The sequence below is a fragment of the Falco cherrug genome, chromosome 5 (genome assembly GCF_023634085.1).
Source record: "Falco cherrug isolate bFalChe1 chromosome 5, bFalChe1.pri, whole genome shotgun sequence".
Lineage (NCBI taxonomy): Eukaryota > Metazoa > Chordata > Aves > Falconiformes > Falconidae > Falco > Falco cherrug.
In genome coordinates, this window is record NC_073701.1 from 38,083,148 (window position 1) to 38,102,275 (window position 19,128).

The following is a 19,128-nucleotide window of genomic DNA, read 5'->3' on the forward strand; positions in this document are numbered from 1 at the left end:
ACATACTTCGGGTGAATTGTGCAACATGAGATTTGTCATCATGCATCAGATCACTGTGTATCTAATCCAATATCATGGCTCTGACAGTGTCAGGAGAGCTGAGCTGCCTGCAGTGATGCACCTCACCAACTGAGCAATGCTGGAACAGAGGGTCTGGGATTAAAATACCTCCCCAGTTCCTCCAGCAATCAACTGGTACCCTGACTGCTCTTATTATCTGAGCAAGCAGAGCTGCAAATGTAAATAATTACAAGATTAGGCAGACTTCTAAAGACAACTGCAATATTACATTTCTGGGATGCCCCCTGGGCTGGGTATGTTTTGAGTGGGATAATATTTCATGCTGCATGCATAATATTTGCCTTACTTTCCTCTGTTAAATGATTCCTGGGTTAACTGCACCCTGGATGCCAGCAGTGGAGAGTTACTCCAGTGCCAGAAGTGACCCATAATCTTTTACACGATTCCTAGCATCATCTTTTATGCCTCCCATGGTCTCCCTATTCCTTGCACGCTTGGGTTTTTTTGTTGGTGTTGGTTTGGTTTTTTCTCTGTCATCTTTGCTCTGCAAAGGAATCAAGCCATTCTCTGGCTCTGGCTATGCTGACAGGCAGCTGCATTCTGTAAATGCAGCAGGTGCTACTGCCTTTATGTTTGCAATGCTGTCATTGCCCCTTCATCAGCCCAGGAGTCAGTTACTTTGCCTGGCCACTTTGGGCTTCTGCCATTTACAGAGCAGGGCTCTCCCCTGAGTTGTCTGCAGCAGCTTTTGCAACACTCCCATGAACATGTTCAGATAATTTCAAACCTGTTAACATGAGCAGTTATTGGAATGCTTATTTCCAGTCTGCATAGCCTGACTCTCTGGTCAGATCGAGGGTGACTCTTGTTCTTGCCTCCTTGGCTGTCCCTTATTTTTAGCACTTCCTGCAGCTGATTTACTGTAGTCAAATGCCCTGAATTAGTCAGTTTGTCTATGGAAAGCCCTTTCCTCCTTGCACTGTGACCAGCAGAAAAAGGACCAGGAAGGGGGAATCCTTCCTTTGTTCTGCAGTGGAGTCTCAGGCATGGAGATTGTTTTGTTTCTTTTTCTCCTCTTCCAAAGGCTTTCCTTCAAAGTACAAGGACTCTGCTGTAAAGTAATGGAATCAGTTTTGGTCCTGGCCCTTGTGAGGCTTGGTTACTGAAATCCCTGTAATGGATCTTGCAGGAGTGCCATGACTTTGTATCTCACAGTCTGTGTGGTACTGCATCAGTGTCACTTCAGGACGTGTTGAAGATGATTTTTCAGCAAACACCCATCATATGATACAACCAATAGTGCCATTTGCTCCTGTCCTTTTCTGCTTCCTCCTGTTTTGTAATCGATTCATCTTTGTTGGTATCTACTTTTCCCTTTGGTGTGCTCTGTCCTGCAATGTAATTCCCTGCCTGCCAGCCCCTAATGTAACAGGACTTGAAAGATGGTGGTGGGAGCTACCAGATGTGGAAAAGACTGTCTCATTTGGAATGGGTTATACTTCAGGGACTAGAACAACTACGTTTCTCAGATGCCAGAGGACCCAGTGATTTTTTCCACCTGTAGATTAAGGCACTGTTCCTTTAAAAGCCCAAGTGGTTTTTTGGCAAACCAAACTGCCCAGAGTGTCTGGTAGCCTTCATATCCATATCATATGGTGAGACAAAGGCTGCTGGAGACCATTGTTCAAAAATCAAGACCATTACCTGTGACCTGTCCTGAGCATCTCAACAAAGCTGGGATTGCTTTGTCATCCTGTAAGGTATCATACTGTCATGTGTGATCTGTGCCATGCTAGAAACAGGGCATGGATACCAGCCTAGCCGTGGGCATGCTCCTGCAAAGCTCCCTAGCTAGCATCCCCCAGTGTTCCCATTTCAGCTGCTGGCTCAGGTCTTACCTGCCAGTGTTAGCTTGTAACCAGAGGAGCCTTGTTCCCAGTGCCTGACTGGTCTTTGGTTACCCTGCACTTATAGGAGTTTCCAGGAGGATGATGCACAGCCAGACTCCTGGAAACTCCTGAGACCAGGACAAGCATCCACCCATCACACACTGTGAGCCTTCCCACACCCTGCTATGTATGAGGTCCTTCTCTGGTGAAACTTCTGCTCCTAAAGACTCATGTCACTGTTCTACCCTCAATCAGAATGTCTTAGCTCTCCCTAAAGTGGATTAATTGATAAAGCAAAATTTCCCACTCAGCTAATTCCCGCTAGGCCTTACCTCACCTCAGAGCTCACAGGATTGTGCCCCAAGTTTGCTGAGATCTGCCTGTGTCCTTGGCTTTGGACTCTGCTCGAGCTCTAGAGCTGCTGAGGTGTTTGGCCAGACAATGATAAGGACACAGCAGCTACACCAACTCATGTGGCCCAGGCAAACACCTCGGTGATTTTGCTTTGGGACTCACTTGTGCTAAGGGTTGGTCTAAGACGTAATAAATTCTGCAGCATATTAAGCACCAGCTTCCACAGAGACGAGATTCTGACAGAGTGAGAAAACACATTTCCAGCTCTGCTGGGTGTGAAGCAAAGCCTGGCTCTGGGACTGAGTGTTACCATTGCTCATGCTACCTGCTTGAGCTTGCAGAGAGCCTGAAACAGGAGCTCTGGGAGTTGTTCTGCTTCCTCCTCCCCTCCAGAACAGGAAATCTCATATACCGACAAGCAGGAGAACAGGGTACTTCTGTGTTATCTTAAGGGGGTGAGCTTTGATTCAGTGAGAACAGCAAATGCTTCTGTTAACATATGAAAACATATCTGTTAATACTAATAAAAAAAAAACCCAGAGCAAAACTCTTTATAATAAAGGGAATCAGATTTTATTTTTTTACCCTCAAAGTCAAAAATATGCATTTAAAAATATTTACAATGACTATGTATGAAATAACCTTTGTTAATGAAACAGCAACATACAGTACTAGAATATATCCACCAAATTGATAAAGTGTACATAGGAAGAACATGTAACAGAAAGAGAAAGAGAGAGAGAGAGAGAGGTAAATAGCATCCATGCAGAATCTGCACCTGTAATTTTTTTTATACTCTCTGCCTTTTAGTTGTGGATGGAGTCACAGGAAGTTTTGACCTCTTGTCCCTTACAAATGCCACATGTGACTGAGATTCTTTCAACTGCCAGAAATTTGTGGGTTGCAGCAGTACCAATGCCTTACTTTCCCATGCCAGCCTTTCACATGGGGACCTTGTATTACAAAGCAGACTCAAAATCTCTCAGCAACCTTGGAGGTAGGTATAGTTTTATGGAAGAATTTGGCAGACGGAAAAGCACCACGTAAAGTGACTGGCCTAAGGTTGTGCAGCAAGGAGCAGAACTCACAAGCCCTGCCTCATCTCTCCTAATCTGTCATTAGGGAACACATTTCCTCTGCTAAGCAGTATCATTTGCCTTTGAGATGAGCTGTGTCACAAGGTGGGGCTCTCAATTAATACCATGTACTGGGTGACAGTGTGGGAAAAAAACCCTGTCTACAGATAACGACTCGTCTCAGTAAAGACCTGCAATGTTGCAATGTTGTTAGCATGTTCTGGAGCTGAACAGAAGATTTTAGTGTAGACACACACCCAGCTGATTCCCTCTCTGCATGTGCATCACTGAGCAACTGCATCCTCTGTAATTAGGAACCCCTGTGTATCTTCACCAACACTTTCTCTCTCTCCCTGCCCCCTGTCATCCATGCCTTTATATTTGCCCTTCCTACCTGTATCTGATTCAACCATGGGAATGTCAAATAGTAAACAGAACAGAAAAAAAATTGCTGCCTTTTTTCTGTAGATATTTTAATGCGAAGTTAATCTGATTTCTGTTGGGTTTCTTCTCAATTTAATGTCTTTCACATATGTGCATATATATATATGTATGTATAAATGTAACAAAAGGCCCATCCCTTTCATTTCAACGGACAAAAAAAGGGGTCATAAGCCTCACTGCCCAACCCACAAGGCACACGGAAATGTAAGTAAGAAGGGCTTTAGGAAGGGAGAAAGATGCAGCCCTTGGTTTTGTGGTGCCCTTCAATCATCACTGCTGAACTTGAAGCTTTGTGAAAGTATGACATGACTTTGCAGAAAAGGAGAAGAGCTGTCTGGGTCACTTGCAGATTTCTGGTGCAACAGCCCCAGCAGTGCTAGATCAGTTGGAGCTGTTTCTCCCTCTCTTTGGTGAAGGAGTTTCTGAGGATTCTAGCTTTGTTAGTGATTTTTCTGTGGTGGTAGCAGTGGTGATGATGGTAGCTGTTTCTGCCTATTGGCCCAACAGTTCTCTCAGCAGAGCAATTCTTCCCCATTCCCAGTAGCCAACCCTCTCCCCTGGACTCCCATCAGCCTTATTTTTTCCTAAGAACAAGATAGAGGATGCTGATAATGAAACTGAAGCAAAAGCAGATCCAGGCCAATATGAAGCAGTAGCCGTGGTGAGAACGTGCGTAGGACAGCTTGCCTGTGAACCGAGCTGTGTAAATGGAGGCTCCAATCAGAATGCACATCCCTGTGGGAAGGAAGGGAGAAAAGAGTTGGAAAATGCACAGAAACCAGCATTGCTGCAGGACTTCTGAAATACTGTTGTCCCCTGAGATTGTAATGCATGTCTTGTGCCACATAAGAGAGGGGCTGCTGCCCATTAGGCTTATTTATGGAGTATTTCTCTTGTAGACATGATGACATAAGACACTCGGGGCTTGTTTAGTGAGTGCCATGGGGAATAAACCTTTGTTAGGAGGAAATCAGTAATAAGATCTGCAGGCAGTTTGGTCCTGTGTTGAATCCCATGAGCAGTAGTTGTCTAACTGTTTATTCCCCTGGCCTCCAAAATACTTGAATCTTTTTTTGTTGTGTTTCAAAGGTGTTTTGAAAAACCTATTGGGCTTTTCTAATGAAAATCTGGAAATACCTTCATTATATACAGTGAAAAAAACCGAACACTTTCCAGTTCCCCAGTGCTTTTTTTTATCACAAGAATTGGGCCACTGGAAACATTTAGCTGGCTGACAACCTCCCCTGATGGCCATGTGTGGCAGAGGTGCGGCAGTGGGACGCGTGCACAGCCATCGAAAGGCACACATACTTACAGCAAACCAGCATGATGGCTCCAGTGATGTAGAACCGTTTGCCTTTCTCCAGGGTGAACAGCTGGACAATGAACATGACAAGTGCAATGACGGAGAAAATGATCGAGAGGATCATAAAGGCTTGCACGGCTTTGAGGGAAGCTGTGAACACACAGGGAATAGATTTGAGAAGGTCGGGATTCAGCCTTGGTATTGTGCACTACTGTCCTGCAATTTATCACCACGATGAAAATGCAGACCTAACTTACCATCATTGCCACCTCTGAGTGGCAGCTGATCACAGGTCTTGTTACACTGTAGCCAGAGTCCTGATGAGATTGTTCCAAAGTTGGTAATATCCACCATCCAAACCTGAAACAGGATGAAACAGTGGTGTCGAGGGTGAAGGGAGGCTTCCTTGCTCTTCCGCCCAGTTGTCAGACTAAACCATAAGGGAAGCAAGAGCAGCCTAAGTGCCACGAGACAGAGCTGAAAAAGGCAGCACGTGTCGGCAGCAGATGAACAGGCGAAGCGGGTAGGAGATGACGCAGGCTTCCACGGCCAGGAGGCATTTGGTCCAGGTGAAACACTGGGGCAGTCTGCTCCCATGATGGGGGGGAAACGGCCCAGGCCATCCCCTCCCCAAACCCCCGCGCGAGGCGGCAGGCAGGCACGCCGGAGCGAAGGAGCCGCCCGGGCGGGTGCGAGGGACCCCCGACAGCCTCCGGCGCCGGGCAGGAGGCGCGGGGAGACCCCGGCCGCGCCGCCCCGCCGAGCCGCCAGGGGTCACCCTCGCCCCGGGTTTCCCGGCGGGCGGGGGGCGCCGGCCGCGCCCCTCGGCTTGGGCTTGGAACGGCCCCCAGCCCCCGGCGCTGCCGTCGGAGCGGGCAGGCATGGGGGGGGGGGGGGAGGCGCCCAGTTGTGCAGCAGCCTGGCTGCCACATGGGATGATAAATACCGCTTCAGAGCTGTCATCGACTGACCTTCCCTGCTCCTCACGGAGGTGCTGCTGGCACCGGGATTTGGGAAAGGGGGCTGGCAGGTAGAGGCTGCCTCCTTTACCACCCCGGCTGCCTTTCTGCTTGCTGAGAACGCCCATCACTGCTTCATATTTACTCACAGCTCTGAGCGGGTGTCCCTCACCTATAGACCTGAGCCCCCACCCGCCTGTCCCCCTGCCAGCTGTATAAAGGGCTGGCTACTGCTGCGGAGGGCACCAGCCGTGTCTCGTCCCGTGTGGTCTCTACTTACGTTGGCAATGGTGGAGACAAAGAGCATGATGACAGTGGCAATGTGAACCACAAAGATTCCAGCCAGAAGCACCAACATCTTGGGTCCCTTCTAGGTGGCGTCACTGATACAGAGAACTCTGGAGGAGAACAAGAGCAGAGGGAGAAGGTAAAGGGAAGGGCTGAATCAAAGAATAGCATTACATTACTTTATTTACATGTAAGAAAACAGGTTGATTTAAAATCCTTTCTGGAACCATGCAGTCACAAAAAACATCACTAAAACCTTTGTCAAAATCTGCAAGGGAGTCAGTTGCTCAAAAGGTTAAAGACAGCCTGGTAAAGGAACTAGTCTGGGAGGAGATTTAGAGCAGGGGTAGTTAGCTTGAGGGCATTTTAAAAATAGCCTGACTATAAATACAAGATACTTAAATTGGTGTGTGGTTATGTAAAGTAAAAATGACATACTCCAGGACTACACTCCAGGAAGAGCAGCTTTTGCCCACAGGATTCACAGAGGTCAGGAAAGATTTTCCTGTTCTCCCTTTCCCTCTCATGGCACCACCTCCTCCAGCTGGTCTGGAACACAGACAGGTGGTGTGGAGTGGAGGACTGTGTGGTCCTGGGCACATCAGCTGTTGAGCAGCAGCGGAGAGTGGACTGGAGGGCTGCCCCTACTCAACGGGTCGTTCCATTGCGTGAAGAAGAGAATAACCAGAACAGAAATGCCCACTGAGGTGTTCTAGAGCAGAGGAAGATGCTTAGGTTTGCAATGAAAACTGCCTTTTTCCCTTTTAAAACTTTAGGCGTGCAGATCACATTATTACTAAAATAAGATTATCCAGTAGCACAAATTGCCCTCTGGTTTGTTTTGGGTTTTTTTGCCTCTGTACCCTGCAAACTTTTACTTTTTGTAAGATTCCCTGTCATTGATGAATATGTGATTTGAAAGGGAGGGGAATGGGTTTTAGACAGCTCTCATGTTTGTCAAAGCTGCTGACTTCTCCCCTGAATACTCAAAATACAAGGAACAAATCTAAGCTGAGAGAGTGCAGACAATTCACACAAAGTGAGTGAGTATATTCTCCCTCCTCCCAGGCATTTATTAGTAATTGTGCGGTACAGCCACAGAAATGGGGAAGAAGAGTTACTGGGTCCGCTCTGGCCAGTGAAAGATTGTTTCCTAGAAAGTTTCACAGGGCTGTGGTGCTCTTTCTCTTGGTAGTGCTGGTACTGAAGAGCAGTATCAAGTACATGATGAATGTTGGTTACCAAGTTATTTTGGTCCAGGTGACTTAGATAAGATTTGATGCTGTCACCATTTGTACAGGATGTGGTAACATTGTCATAGAACCACACAATTATACTTTATGATGTCTTTCACGCAAACTGTAACGAAAGGCTTTGTAAAGTCTCATAAATGTGGTGCTTTTACTCAATGACTCCACCTTCTCCACTCCTGTCTTTTCTCTCATTGTGGCCATGTGTTGGAGTGTATCCCTGTAAAGTTCTACAGCTATTCCTTGCACTGCTTTGGATACAGTTTCTCAAACCAGAGCAGGCAGACAGGCTTCTCATCAGTGGTTCTTTGTCCAGTTAAGCATTAGCTGATGACCAGGAGGAATTCCTTGAGTTCAGGATTTCAAGGAACCAGCTCTGTTAGGCCACTCCTCCGACCCAAATGAGGCCGCTCCTTAGAAGGGCAGACTAGGTTTGGTAACTGGTCCTCTTCTCTCAGCAATAGCTTGTTTGCTCTGAGGTTTCTTTCACCTGGGAGAACTCTCTGGAGTTGATTAGCTTGCTGAACATGGGCCAGGCTTACTTGTCTGCTTTAGGGTGTCCTATAGCAAACTCATGCCCTATGGCTTGATTCGCCTGGATGGCCTGGTCACTGTGCCCTAGCTTCTTGTACCTTCTGCTAAAGAAGTACTTTCTTTAGTGATGATCTTGGAGAAAGTACAGACTTCTCAGGAGTTCCTCGCTGACTGTAGTGACAGTCATTGATGAGTTCAGGATTGCTAAAATCCAGGTTCTCAATATTATATGCAGGCTACCACAGGAACACATCCGACATGAGCATTAAACCCCTTCTTTCCATTGACTGCAAAAGGAACGAGTGTTTCAAAATGCTGGATGTCAACTGATATAGACACTGTACCATGAACTGAGGAACTATTGCTGTTGCCATGACTAGGTGATATCACTGCAGCAGGTGCCTGGAATAGAGCCTCTGAGTCAAATCTTCCCAGCCCTTTGACTACACAAACTGTAATGAGTACTCTTGCCACCATAGTGTATTGGTATGCACACACCAAATGGTGGTAAATTTGCCTTCTCTGAAATTGGCCTTTACTGAAGAGTGGCTAAACTTTCCTCTTTCACAGATGGATGTATTTTTCCATGGCCTCTTTAAAAACTCATTCAGCAGTTTTTTGCCAATTATTTTGAGGACCTTCAAAAAAGCCCTGTACTTGAAAGACTAAAAACTTGCTTTCATGACACCCTAAGGGACTAGAACAGTCCTTTTAAATGCATCTTCTGTTTGCATTCAGAAATTAAAATGAGGGGTAAATGTTACTTTTCAATGTAAAAAAAAGCCCCACACCCAGAACTTCGACCAATACGCTAAGGACAAAACCAAATCCTTTATTCCCTTTGCTCTTTCTGCCCCATTCTCACACTGCTTGAGAGCACTGTTAGTTCAGGTGCTTTCAGTGCACCTACTTCCTGAGAACGTCAGCACCTCTCCCTGAATACACACACTATCAAATGCAAACTCCCTCGGAGATATGTGCTCACAGCTTAGTTTTGATACTTAGTGAGTTAAGGCACAAGCCTCCTTTTCTATTCATTTGCTTTCCCCTTCCTTCATCTCTCCCTGCCTTTTAGATAAAACACTAGAGAACAATCCCAAAGGAGCAGTGGGTGAACGAATGGCATTGAAATAGAGTCATCTCTGTCTCTGACAGTACAGCACGCACTTTTCCTCCCATTAGACAGAGAAGCTGGCAGACCACTAGTGACTGACCGGATGAGCTTTCCGTTTGTTAAGTGTGAGACATCTTTCTCCGTTACAGGGTGGGGTCGCATTGCTAGAGCAATAGGACACAATTGCACGCAAATGCCTTTTCTTCCATTCCCCTACCTAAACTGTAGCTGGATTTGGAGCTCCTCAGGCTCTTCTTGGGCTATGAGTCAGTCTTAGCCTTCCTAGAGCTGCCAGTTTTTTCCACTGACTCACCCCAAAGCTCCCAAAACCACAATTATTTAACCCTGCAAGTGTTCAGGACACCCTGCCAATTTTAGGACTGCTTCTCAAAAACCAGTCAAGCAACCAGGTTGTGAATCCTGCATTGAGCCTCCTGGCATGCCTTTCAGAGGAGGGACCCCAGCTAAGCCAAGAAAAACAGAGCTGAGACATGAAAGCAAAATGACTACTGAGGTAGGACATGCTGGTGGGGAAGGAGGAGTGAAGGTCATGCACCTGCTGGACAGCCTGTGTGAGTCAAGAGAAGATCTTGCACTGATGACAGTGGACTGAGTTTTCTTTTTCCTGGGATGATGGATGAGGAGAAATAACAAGCCACACCAACAAAAACCATGAATAACAATCACCATAACAGCCTTCAGCACAAAAAAGCCTACAGATAAGCATGACAGACATATCCGTGTAAAGACTATTTTCTAACCATGAAGGAGTACACATATTGGGCAAGAACACATAGCTCTGCTGCACCTTAGTTCAAGTTCAAGCAGGCAAGCACTACTCATTAAAAACTAAGACAAAGCCTTCTCATGCAGATAAAGTGTAGCCACCCATATCACCACTCCATCTACTTCAGTGTTTTGGATCCTTCTGTCTGGAGGGCAATCCGGAGAAGTGACTTGTTGCCCTTGTTTGCTGCTTAGCAAAGCATCAGGATGGAATGCAAAGTACCACTTGGAGATATGACAAAGGCCAACAGTATAGTTCCTCAAATATAGGGAGTGGGTTCCTCAGGAGGGTAAGCCAGATTAGGTAGTGGTCCTTTGCATCTGGCAGAAAGTGCACTGCAGTGAAGGGAGTAGAGGGGAAAAGTGCAGGATGTTTCTGCAGGAACGATCGGGTTGTTTGGGGTGAAAAACCAGAGCACTCTCAACTGAATCTGAAATATTTCAGATCTGAAGTGTTCCCAAGGGATCTAGCTCATCTGACTCCCATTCTCATTCTCCCCTCTGAACTGAGGTTCCTGCTTGGAACGACCTCTCCCAGGGTAAGTTGATGAGGCATACTCTCAGAGATGCTGGCTGAGGGGAGAACTCAGCCAATAGCCTAAAGTAGCCCATAGTATCCAGTGAGCAAAGGACAGCTAAATCAACCACCTGTGAGCACCGTGGTGGCCTCTGACTCCTCTAAAAGTCAGTTTTTCAGCTGAAGTCCCTTGGGTTTCATACATTCAATTTTTCAACAAGGGAAAGATGGCATTTTGGGGTAAAAGCAAATGTTTTTGACCAGAATGTCAATAAAAATCTCCATAGATTTAAAGCAACTGAGATGAAAACAATTCTGCCTTCCCCAGCTGCCACCACAGAATATAAGGAATGCAGTAGTAAGTCAAACCAGTGGTCTGTCTCAGCCAGTGCGCTGTCTCTGATGGTGACAGAAGGAGGTCCAATATTTAGAGAAAGCACATGAACCTGGCCACTGTCTGTGGTGGCACTGGGTCACACCAGGAATACTGGTGTTTGAATCAGGGCCAAGGCCACTTGGAAAGGAAGGGGGGAATTGGAGAGGATGGGACAGAAAATAAAAGCTGTTTGACATTGTTTGAGACAGCCACAAACTGCCACCTCTGTCACTGGTACATTCCTTATTGCAAAGCCAACCTACAAATAGCAATGCTGCCATGGTGCTACCAGCAAGGGAAACCTCAGAGTGGGATAAAACCTTCCGCAGAATTTGTAGATCTGCCTTTTGACTGAGCTGAGGCCCTGCCTGCATCTTAGCCCTGCTACAAGTGCATACCTTGTCACTGTGTGTGATATGAGTCCTCATCGTGCCCTGGGTCACCTGGCAGGATGAAAAGATGTGAAGATCTCTGTAATATCCTGGTGGCCCAGTGACTTCGGACCCATCACATTGTTACTAGAAACATGACAACTTTAAACAACCACAGGGAAGTATCCTTTTGCTTTCACCCTTTGCTCTGTTTCTTGCTTCAGATCCAGCTGAATCCAGAGTCTTTGCTGACTCCAGGCTTTTATAAACCACTGTATGCCAGCACTGCTGTTGACAACCTGGTTTTGACAGACTGGCCTGACTCAACTTACAAGTCAGATGCTTTTTATAGACATGTGGATGAGTAGGCTGGTGCCTGTGGAAAGAGATTTCGCATGTGTGGGAAAAGGGTTGGGCAGGAGGTGTGTGTAGGCACATGGAGGCCTGTGGAGCCTCTGGTTTATGGCAGTGAGAAGATTTTGTGCACGCATGGGTGGTGGCTGTGGTGATCACATGGGATACAGCAAGGCTGTAAAAGTAGCAGATGAATTTCAATCAAAAGGGAAGTGTAGAGCAGCCTGAGGTATACTACAACTGAAAATAAGCTTAAGAAAATTGAAGATTTTGTCTGGTGCTTGCGAAGTATTTTCTGGTGGTATGGTCTCCAAGGGATCAGGGGAATTGCCTTCCCAGCAGAGTTGTTAAGCCCCAGAATATGAATCATTTCTTGTGGGACCAAAAGTCCTCAAGAATCCACCCTTGGAAACGAACCTCCATTTACTGAGAGATGCAAGGCGGAGTCACAAAAGATGACACACAAGGCTTTTCCAGCTCTCATGCTTGTGATTCATATGAGAGTGGGGAAATATCGGAGCTCCTAGGGCAGACAGTGAGAAATTGGCATTTTCTGCAGAAGAAACCACCCTCGAGTGCTCAGCCATGTGACAACATCAACTGAAACTCCAAAGCTCTCTTGGTAGTAGGAAGGGGAAGAGACAGCAGCCTGGGGCCTGGCAGGCAGCCAGCAGCCACTGCTGGAGGAAATCTGTCACTCACACTAGACACGCCAAGGAAGGGCTGGGGCTGATGGGCGGCAAGTAAGAGGGAGGGGTGGGGAAGGGGACCTCAGAGCTAGTGGAAGCACAGAAGTGTTCCTCTGCACTTTTGGAGGTGCAATGGGGAGCACGCTCAACCCTTAGAGTGTCAGATGGTCCCTGGGTGGGTTAATTAGACACAGGAGTTGCTGGGACTTGCAGGGGTTTAGACAAGATGCCAACATATGCAAGAAACTTTTGTGGGAGGACTGACAGTCTGGGCGATGACGTGGTGTGTGTAGGGGTGTGCATCTGCAGCTCTGCGTGGCTCCCTCTATGAATGGGAGTGTGCATCTGTGGTTTCCCTGTGAGCAGAGCTGAACCATGTGTGTTGAGTGTGTGTTTGTCTGCATGTGTACCCATGCGTGGCTTCCTTATGAGTGCGCATATTTATCTGTGTGACTTTGACACTGACAGTGCCCACGTGGGAGAAACCATCTGACAGCTCTGACAAGAAAATTCAAGTTACAGTGTGGTGTGAGCAAAAGTGCACAGATCATTTCTGGTGGGGCTTCCTGCTTTTTCCTCCTTACAACAGGCTTTAGATAGAGGTGGAAGGTCTGTGGAGCTCACATCAGCTGTGCTTTTAGCTGCATTTTTAAATTAAAACTGCAGTTCTCTGATTTACATAGTTTTGCAAGGATCTTCTGTTTTGGTTTTGTTTGTGTTTTTTTTTCAAGGGAGGGTAACTGAAAAAGAAGTGGCTCCTTATCAGTTAGTGACTCTTTCTCAAGACTGCAAAATCTATGAACACGCCAGTACAACCTACAAAATACTGAGATCAATGCAACTTAGGCATCTAAACAGTCTGAGTTTTTGGGTCAGTCTGCCTGCAGGGTGTCCTTGTTCCTGCAAGTGAGCTTGGAAAAGACTGTGCAGGATTGAATTGCAAAATTGTGTGATAGCTCCTTCTTTTGACCTACAGTGCACAAGTGATGGACTACGAGGAGCAGGGGCATGAGTATAAAGCAGAAGCAAGACGATGCTGTGCAGCCTGAAGTTGGTCAGTGTGCTGTGCAGGGTGGGGTAAAGGTGGTTGTGAGGTAAAACGCCCCTCCTGGCTTCAAGAGGGCTTCATGCACCTGTGATTAGCATGGGCTGACAGAATGGTCTAAGGGTCATTCTAGCTCATATTACATGCAGAAATGGCTTTCCACAAGGCATCTGTCAGGACACAGCACTCTGGCCTTGTTGCAGCTGCTATAGGCCAGCTAGCAGGCAGGTTGCCTCAGCTGCCTGAGCTGGCACAACCAGTGGCTGTGCCAGTCTCAGAGTCCAGCTTTCCTTCAGCAGTGGTCCATGTTCCTGGAGCTGGTCTTCAGCAACCCCCTGACTAGCCTGCTTGCATTTTGCAGCTCTCCCCTCTTGCTCCCATGGCTCTCAGTGTCCTTTCCAGAGGCCTGCTGGAGCCTGTGGGGGAGATGTCTCTCTGGAATGAGAAGAATGTGGACACTGGACCCAGTCGTGGCAGCTGCTTTCGCAACTCTCCTCCTTGAGCAGTCTCTGCCCTGCAAGGGCAAAAGGACAGCAAAGGTCCTCAGCCCAGATTTCCTCTAATCCAGCAATGCCAGGATTAGGAGCCAAACCTTCCGCATGAGTCACTGCTCACCTGCCATCAGCCGCTCCAATGCTCATAGTTCACTGCATTTCTTTGCATGGTTGGGGATGACCTAGCCCAGGATCTGTCCCTGGGCTCTCATTGTGGGTGTCTCTCCATGCCTGCAGTACAGACTGGTTGTCATAGGGGAAAAGGGATAGATCTTAATTATGAGCTTGGCAAACTGGTCACTTTCTTGGGCAACGTGGGTTCTAGAGCTGAGTTGTCCTAACCATCCCTCCCTACCATGACAAGGCATGGGCTACGTTTGGTCTTCCATGTACTCCATGGAGAGAGTCACTTCCCTGTACTCTCTACCCTGCTACAAACAGTTAAGGAGGAGGAGGGTGTGTGGAGCTTCAAATCTGGCCAGGGTCTCCTTTGTTCATTGTTCAGCTGTTCTAACTAGGAAGGTACTTTCCAAAACTCTCCCAATGGGGTGTGAGGAAATGATGCTCCAGATGGCAGCCCCTAGACGTGCTGCTTTGCTGCCCTCCCTACAGTGTAACAGCAGAAAGCAGTTTAAGAACAGAGGCACTCTAGATTTCCTTCTGGGCAGTTTATATAAGGAACTGCTGCAGGACCCGTATCGTGCTATGGGATGACTGGGTGTGGACTGGCTCTGACAGAGAATCTGTGTAGTCACATTTGAGCTGATGCTTCAGCACATTTATTCAGGGCCCGTATTACAGGACTGTGGCTACCAGTTAATTACCAGTCCTGGCAGAGGCTGTCAAAAGAGCAGGCCCATGGAGAAGAGTCTCTTTTTCTGTGCATGCTGCTTTGCCTCAGCAGGAAAGACCCATGAAGTATTAAGTATCCATCTTCAGATGGGGAGATAGGAAATTCCCTTCCTTGCCCTCCCTTTTGGAGGTGTAAAAGAGCACCTCTGTGTCTCTTATTTCTCCCTGCCTTGAAGAAAGGGTAAAGGAATATTGTCTTTTATTCCCTTTTCATTATTTTTTTTGCAGGAGAACAGGAAGAAGAAAAAAATAATGAGGAGTGCCACGCCCTGAAGCCTGCCCTGTGTTTTGTTGGATGACAGTACTGTCACCTCCCTATTGAAGAGTACAGGCACAGGAGCCTACTGAGATCAAATGGGTCTAGTAATGCTATTTCTTGCCTTGTGGGGCACTTGAGTATCCAAAGGCAAATCCTAGCCCGTCATCAGGTGCCTCCCCCTTTGCCATCGGGTGTAGCACTCGGTAAAGTGAGGACTGGTCCAGCAGGCAAAGGGAACTGCGGGGAAGTGAGCAGGTGGAAATGTGCCATGGAAGGGGCATCACAGCGACTGCCTGGGGTTGATGGGCCCTGTGAAGCCCCCTGTGAACAGGCAGGACTAGGGAAGCAGGCTGTACCCTGCCAAACCTCCTGCTTTTGCTCTGAGGAAACTCAAGCAGGCGCAGGCTGAGTGCCATGTGCCAGCCTTGCTGCTCGGAGGGTGATGAACAGAGAGAAGGATTTGTGCTTGCAGCAAATCTCCTGTCTCATTACAAACAAGGCCCTGAGGTGGGCCTTTTACCAAAACCAGGCTGGCTATTATCAGCAGATCTCCCAGAACTGTTTCAAAATACAACCTCTGCTCTACCCCAGGCCACCAAACAGTAATACCTGCATGCACTTGCATTACTCGCACACTGCAAAATTCAAAGACCACCGGCTAGGCCAGCAGGGCCGGTTTTCCAAGCCCTGGGTTCTCTGTCCTCAGCAGGGTACGGGGGAGCACTAACAACCCTGCAGCTCTGAGGCACCCACTCCAAAACTGGGTGTTTCTCCACAAGATCCCAAGTCCCTCCTCCATCGATGTGTCCTTGGGTGTGGCTGGACTCCCTTTCTCAAATGTCTGCCTCAGGATGGCATCTGTTCCTGGCTGGCGATGCCCAGCTCTAACACGAGGGTAGCCTGGGTGAATGGCTCAGACTGCATGCCACGTTTAAATGATTACTCATAGCTGGGGGGAGCTTCCATGGGAGCCTACTGGGAGGAACTCCTTGGGTGGGTATAGAGCGCCTCACATGAAGGAGCTGTATTTCAGTCTGTGCTTCCAGGCACCACAGCATTAGTGATAGTAAGATACCTCAATTTTGATCCTTTTCCTATGCTGATCCCCAAGGCAGCAAATAGAAATAAGCTGCCTTTAAGCCTGCACTCTTTCAGTCCACAGTCCCCATGTTTGGTGGCTGTGTGAGGTGGGCTGGGTGGAGATGTTCGGCTCACTTGAACCCTTGTTATCATAGGAACAACAGCTAACAGACTCCAAGTTTTCACACTCTTCATACCCAGCTCCTTCTTGTGTGTTTGCTCAGAAAAGAATCCCACTCTGTCCAGAAATGTGAAGTGCGTAGTTCCTCAGCAAGACTGCTTTCAGAGGTGCCTTGAGGAATGCAAAGCTTTTGAGTGAGAGTTGCTCTGTGACCACAGCATCCCACCCCCCACCCCCAACCAATTTCATTGTTAATCATGGTAAATGACAACTTCCAAAAACACTTTCTACCCAGATGCATTGCTCACTGACCTGGAAATACTTGCTGCCTCGGTCAGCTTCCCTACCGCTCAAACATCTTTTTCTTAGATAGGAGGGACTCCCTGCATGACCAAACCTCAAGCAATAGTGCCAGAGGGGACCTCGAAATTCACTAAATCCATCCTTCTGCCACAAGGTTAAGGTCAGCTCAGCTTCTTGGCCACTCATATAGCAACTGTCCACAGCAGCAGCCAGAGCTGCAGCCATTCCCAGCTGGACTGGGCTAAATACTGTTTCAGTCTCTTTCAGATCCATGAAACTGTGCAGAGGTGGGCTGGGTTCCTGCAACAGGAACCAAAGCCTGGTGCCAACAAACTGGCTTTGCTGCACTCTCTTTCTCAGACCTCAAAAATAGTTCAGATTTGACCGCAGGATACAGACCATAGCAGACAGATGAAGTGAGAGAACTGGTGAAGGAGAGGAGAGAGGGAGGGGGTGGTTGTGTGGAAAAAGGCAGGTGAATAGGGAAAATTGCCAATCTCTGCAATCCTACACTTCCCATCAGCACCTCCCACACACACACCCCACCATGCAGCCCCAGTGCTCTTAGAAATTCCACCCGCTCCCTCACCTCACCTCTCAGTGCTCCCCACTCTAGGGTCTGTGCTGCCAAGGAAGGCATAGCATGCATTTCTACCCATCGTGTGGCTTTGTGTAAGAACTAGGGCTTGGCTTCAGCCTCAGGAGCTGGGACTCCAACAGAAAAAGAGAGGTCCTTTCCACTGTACCCCAAAGTCTGCACCTTTGAGGCCTCTCGGACTTCACTTGGAATGACTGTCGTGGTTTTAATTTAAAGCTTGGCAAACCACTGATGGAGGGGAGACAGACTTGCAGAAAAATGCAAGTGAGAGCCAGAAATGCTGAACCAGCAGCCTTAATTTCAAGCAGGCACTTTCCCACGTTTGTAAGCAATACTACTTGAAAAACACACAGCAGCTCCTGCGGCGGGGCTGGCCCAAGCTGGGCACCCTGTGCCTGCGCCCTCGCTGCACATGCCCCGGAGGCAAAAATAATATCGCTGATGCCAGCACTCTACAGTTGCAGCTGGGACGCTTTGCAATGTCGCATTGACCCGTAACACAGCTGGATTTCAAAGCTAAAGCTGAAAGGTTAAGGTGTGTCCCATAGCCAGCTCATGTGCCAAGTTGAAGAGAAGTGGCGGAGTGGAAAAGAAAAGCAGGCTGGAGCTGCTGGATGAGAGGAGCAGCCGCCAGTGAGGGAGAAAAGTTGCTGAGGATTTTCGAGAGCAGCTCTTACCGTGCGGGCTGGGGCTGGTCCTAGCACTTGCGGGAGCAGGATCGTGTGGAGCTGCGGTGCTGTGTCCCGGAGCGCAGAGCTGCAGTGCAGGGGAGTGACCTGCTGGTGATTTAAGTTTCCTCCGCTGGTGCGGGAGGGTGGTGTCTTTCCACTCTGTTTTAAAGGAGTTACTATGAATCAGTCTGCCTTTAAAGAGAGGGAGGGGGGGGGGGAGGGGGGGGGGGGGGGGAGGAATTAATGAGCTACGCCCTGCTTTGCTGGCGGGGAGTCAAGAGTCGCTGGGAGGAAACCAGGGAGTCAAAGAGATGTGTGCAGGGCTGCCTCTGACTCAGTGTGCCGCACAGAGACCGCAGCCTGGAAAAACGACTGACGCTGATCCAGCTGAGTAATAGAGGCCCACAACAGCATCTGTTTATAAAACTGAACTTCTGGTTGTCATATTAAAAAAAAAAAAAAAAAAAAAAAGTATGGTTACAAATGTGGCAACGGGACTTCAACAATACAATCACTCAAACAAACAAAGAGCCGGTTGGCAGGGGACATGGTGAGGCTGGGTGAGTCACTGCACCCCCTCCCTGTGCTGCTGTGCTGCGCAGAGAAGTCATGGAGGTGGGCAGCGCGGGAAGTGCAAATCGGACCCTTGACATTGACATGGGCAAGACTTTTGGGAATATACCAAGGAGCAGAGATGCTCAAAATGCAGCTCTGGCCTGGTGGTTACTCTGGAACAAGTTGGCCGGGCGGTGGTGGTTTGCATCCATGGAGTGAGAAAAGAAAGGCAAAGAAGATGAAATAAGGAGTTTGTGATTCGCAGTTTTCTAAGGTCAGCATTTCTTGTCATCTTAAAGACTTCTACAAATAGATCCTTTACATTTGCAGAGAATTGACTGGTGTAGCTGTCTCATGGATGTTACAGGCAAGATTGAGTGGGGATGTGCTTGAGATGTGGGTGAAGGGGGAGGAAGTTTATCAGAAAGCATCTGGGTTAAAATGTGATCCATATTGTGATAGAGTTGGTGATCTGCTACTGCAAGGAATCAAGCTTGCTTTTCCAGGGGCCCAGAAATAAATAAGCAGATACTGATAAACTACCTGGCAAAGGCCTTTCCCACTTTAATGAGGAGGACACTGGATTGCCTTTATTTGAAAGATGAAGCTGGTGCTCTTTGAAGTCTACACAAATTAAAAGACCTTGCTATTTTTCAGATTATTCCTTCTCTGTGCAGTTGATATGTGTCTAGTCTAATTTTAGACTATTAGCAGCCTGCTTAAAACAGTTATGGATAAAACAGCAGCAAAAATGACACATACAGTGGGCAAAGACATTGTGCCCTGACAATCCCATGGGAATTTTACCACTGATAGAAAATA

At 47.8% G+C, this 19,128-nt stretch overlaps 1 protein-coding gene across 1 annotated transcript; it reads right to left on the reverse strand.

Annotated features, from left to right (window-relative positions):
* Positions 1 to 2,814: 2,814 nt before the first annotated feature.
* EMP1 (epithelial membrane protein 1) lies at positions 2,815 to 17,937 on the reverse strand. Its single transcript, XM_005441293.4, has 5 exons — positions 17,758 to 17,937; positions 6,330 to 6,447; positions 5,348 to 5,450; positions 5,100 to 5,240; positions 2,815 to 4,519 (listed from the first exon to the last, which is right to left on the reverse strand). The coding sequence occupies exons 2-5, from the start codon at positions 6,405 to 6,407 to the stop codon at positions 4,359 to 4,361; spliced, it is 483 nt and encodes a 160-aa protein (XP_005441350.1). The 5' UTR covers positions 6,408 to 6,447; positions 17,758 to 17,937; the 3' UTR covers positions 2,815 to 4,358.
* Positions 17,938 to 19,128: the final 1,191 nt, after the last annotated feature.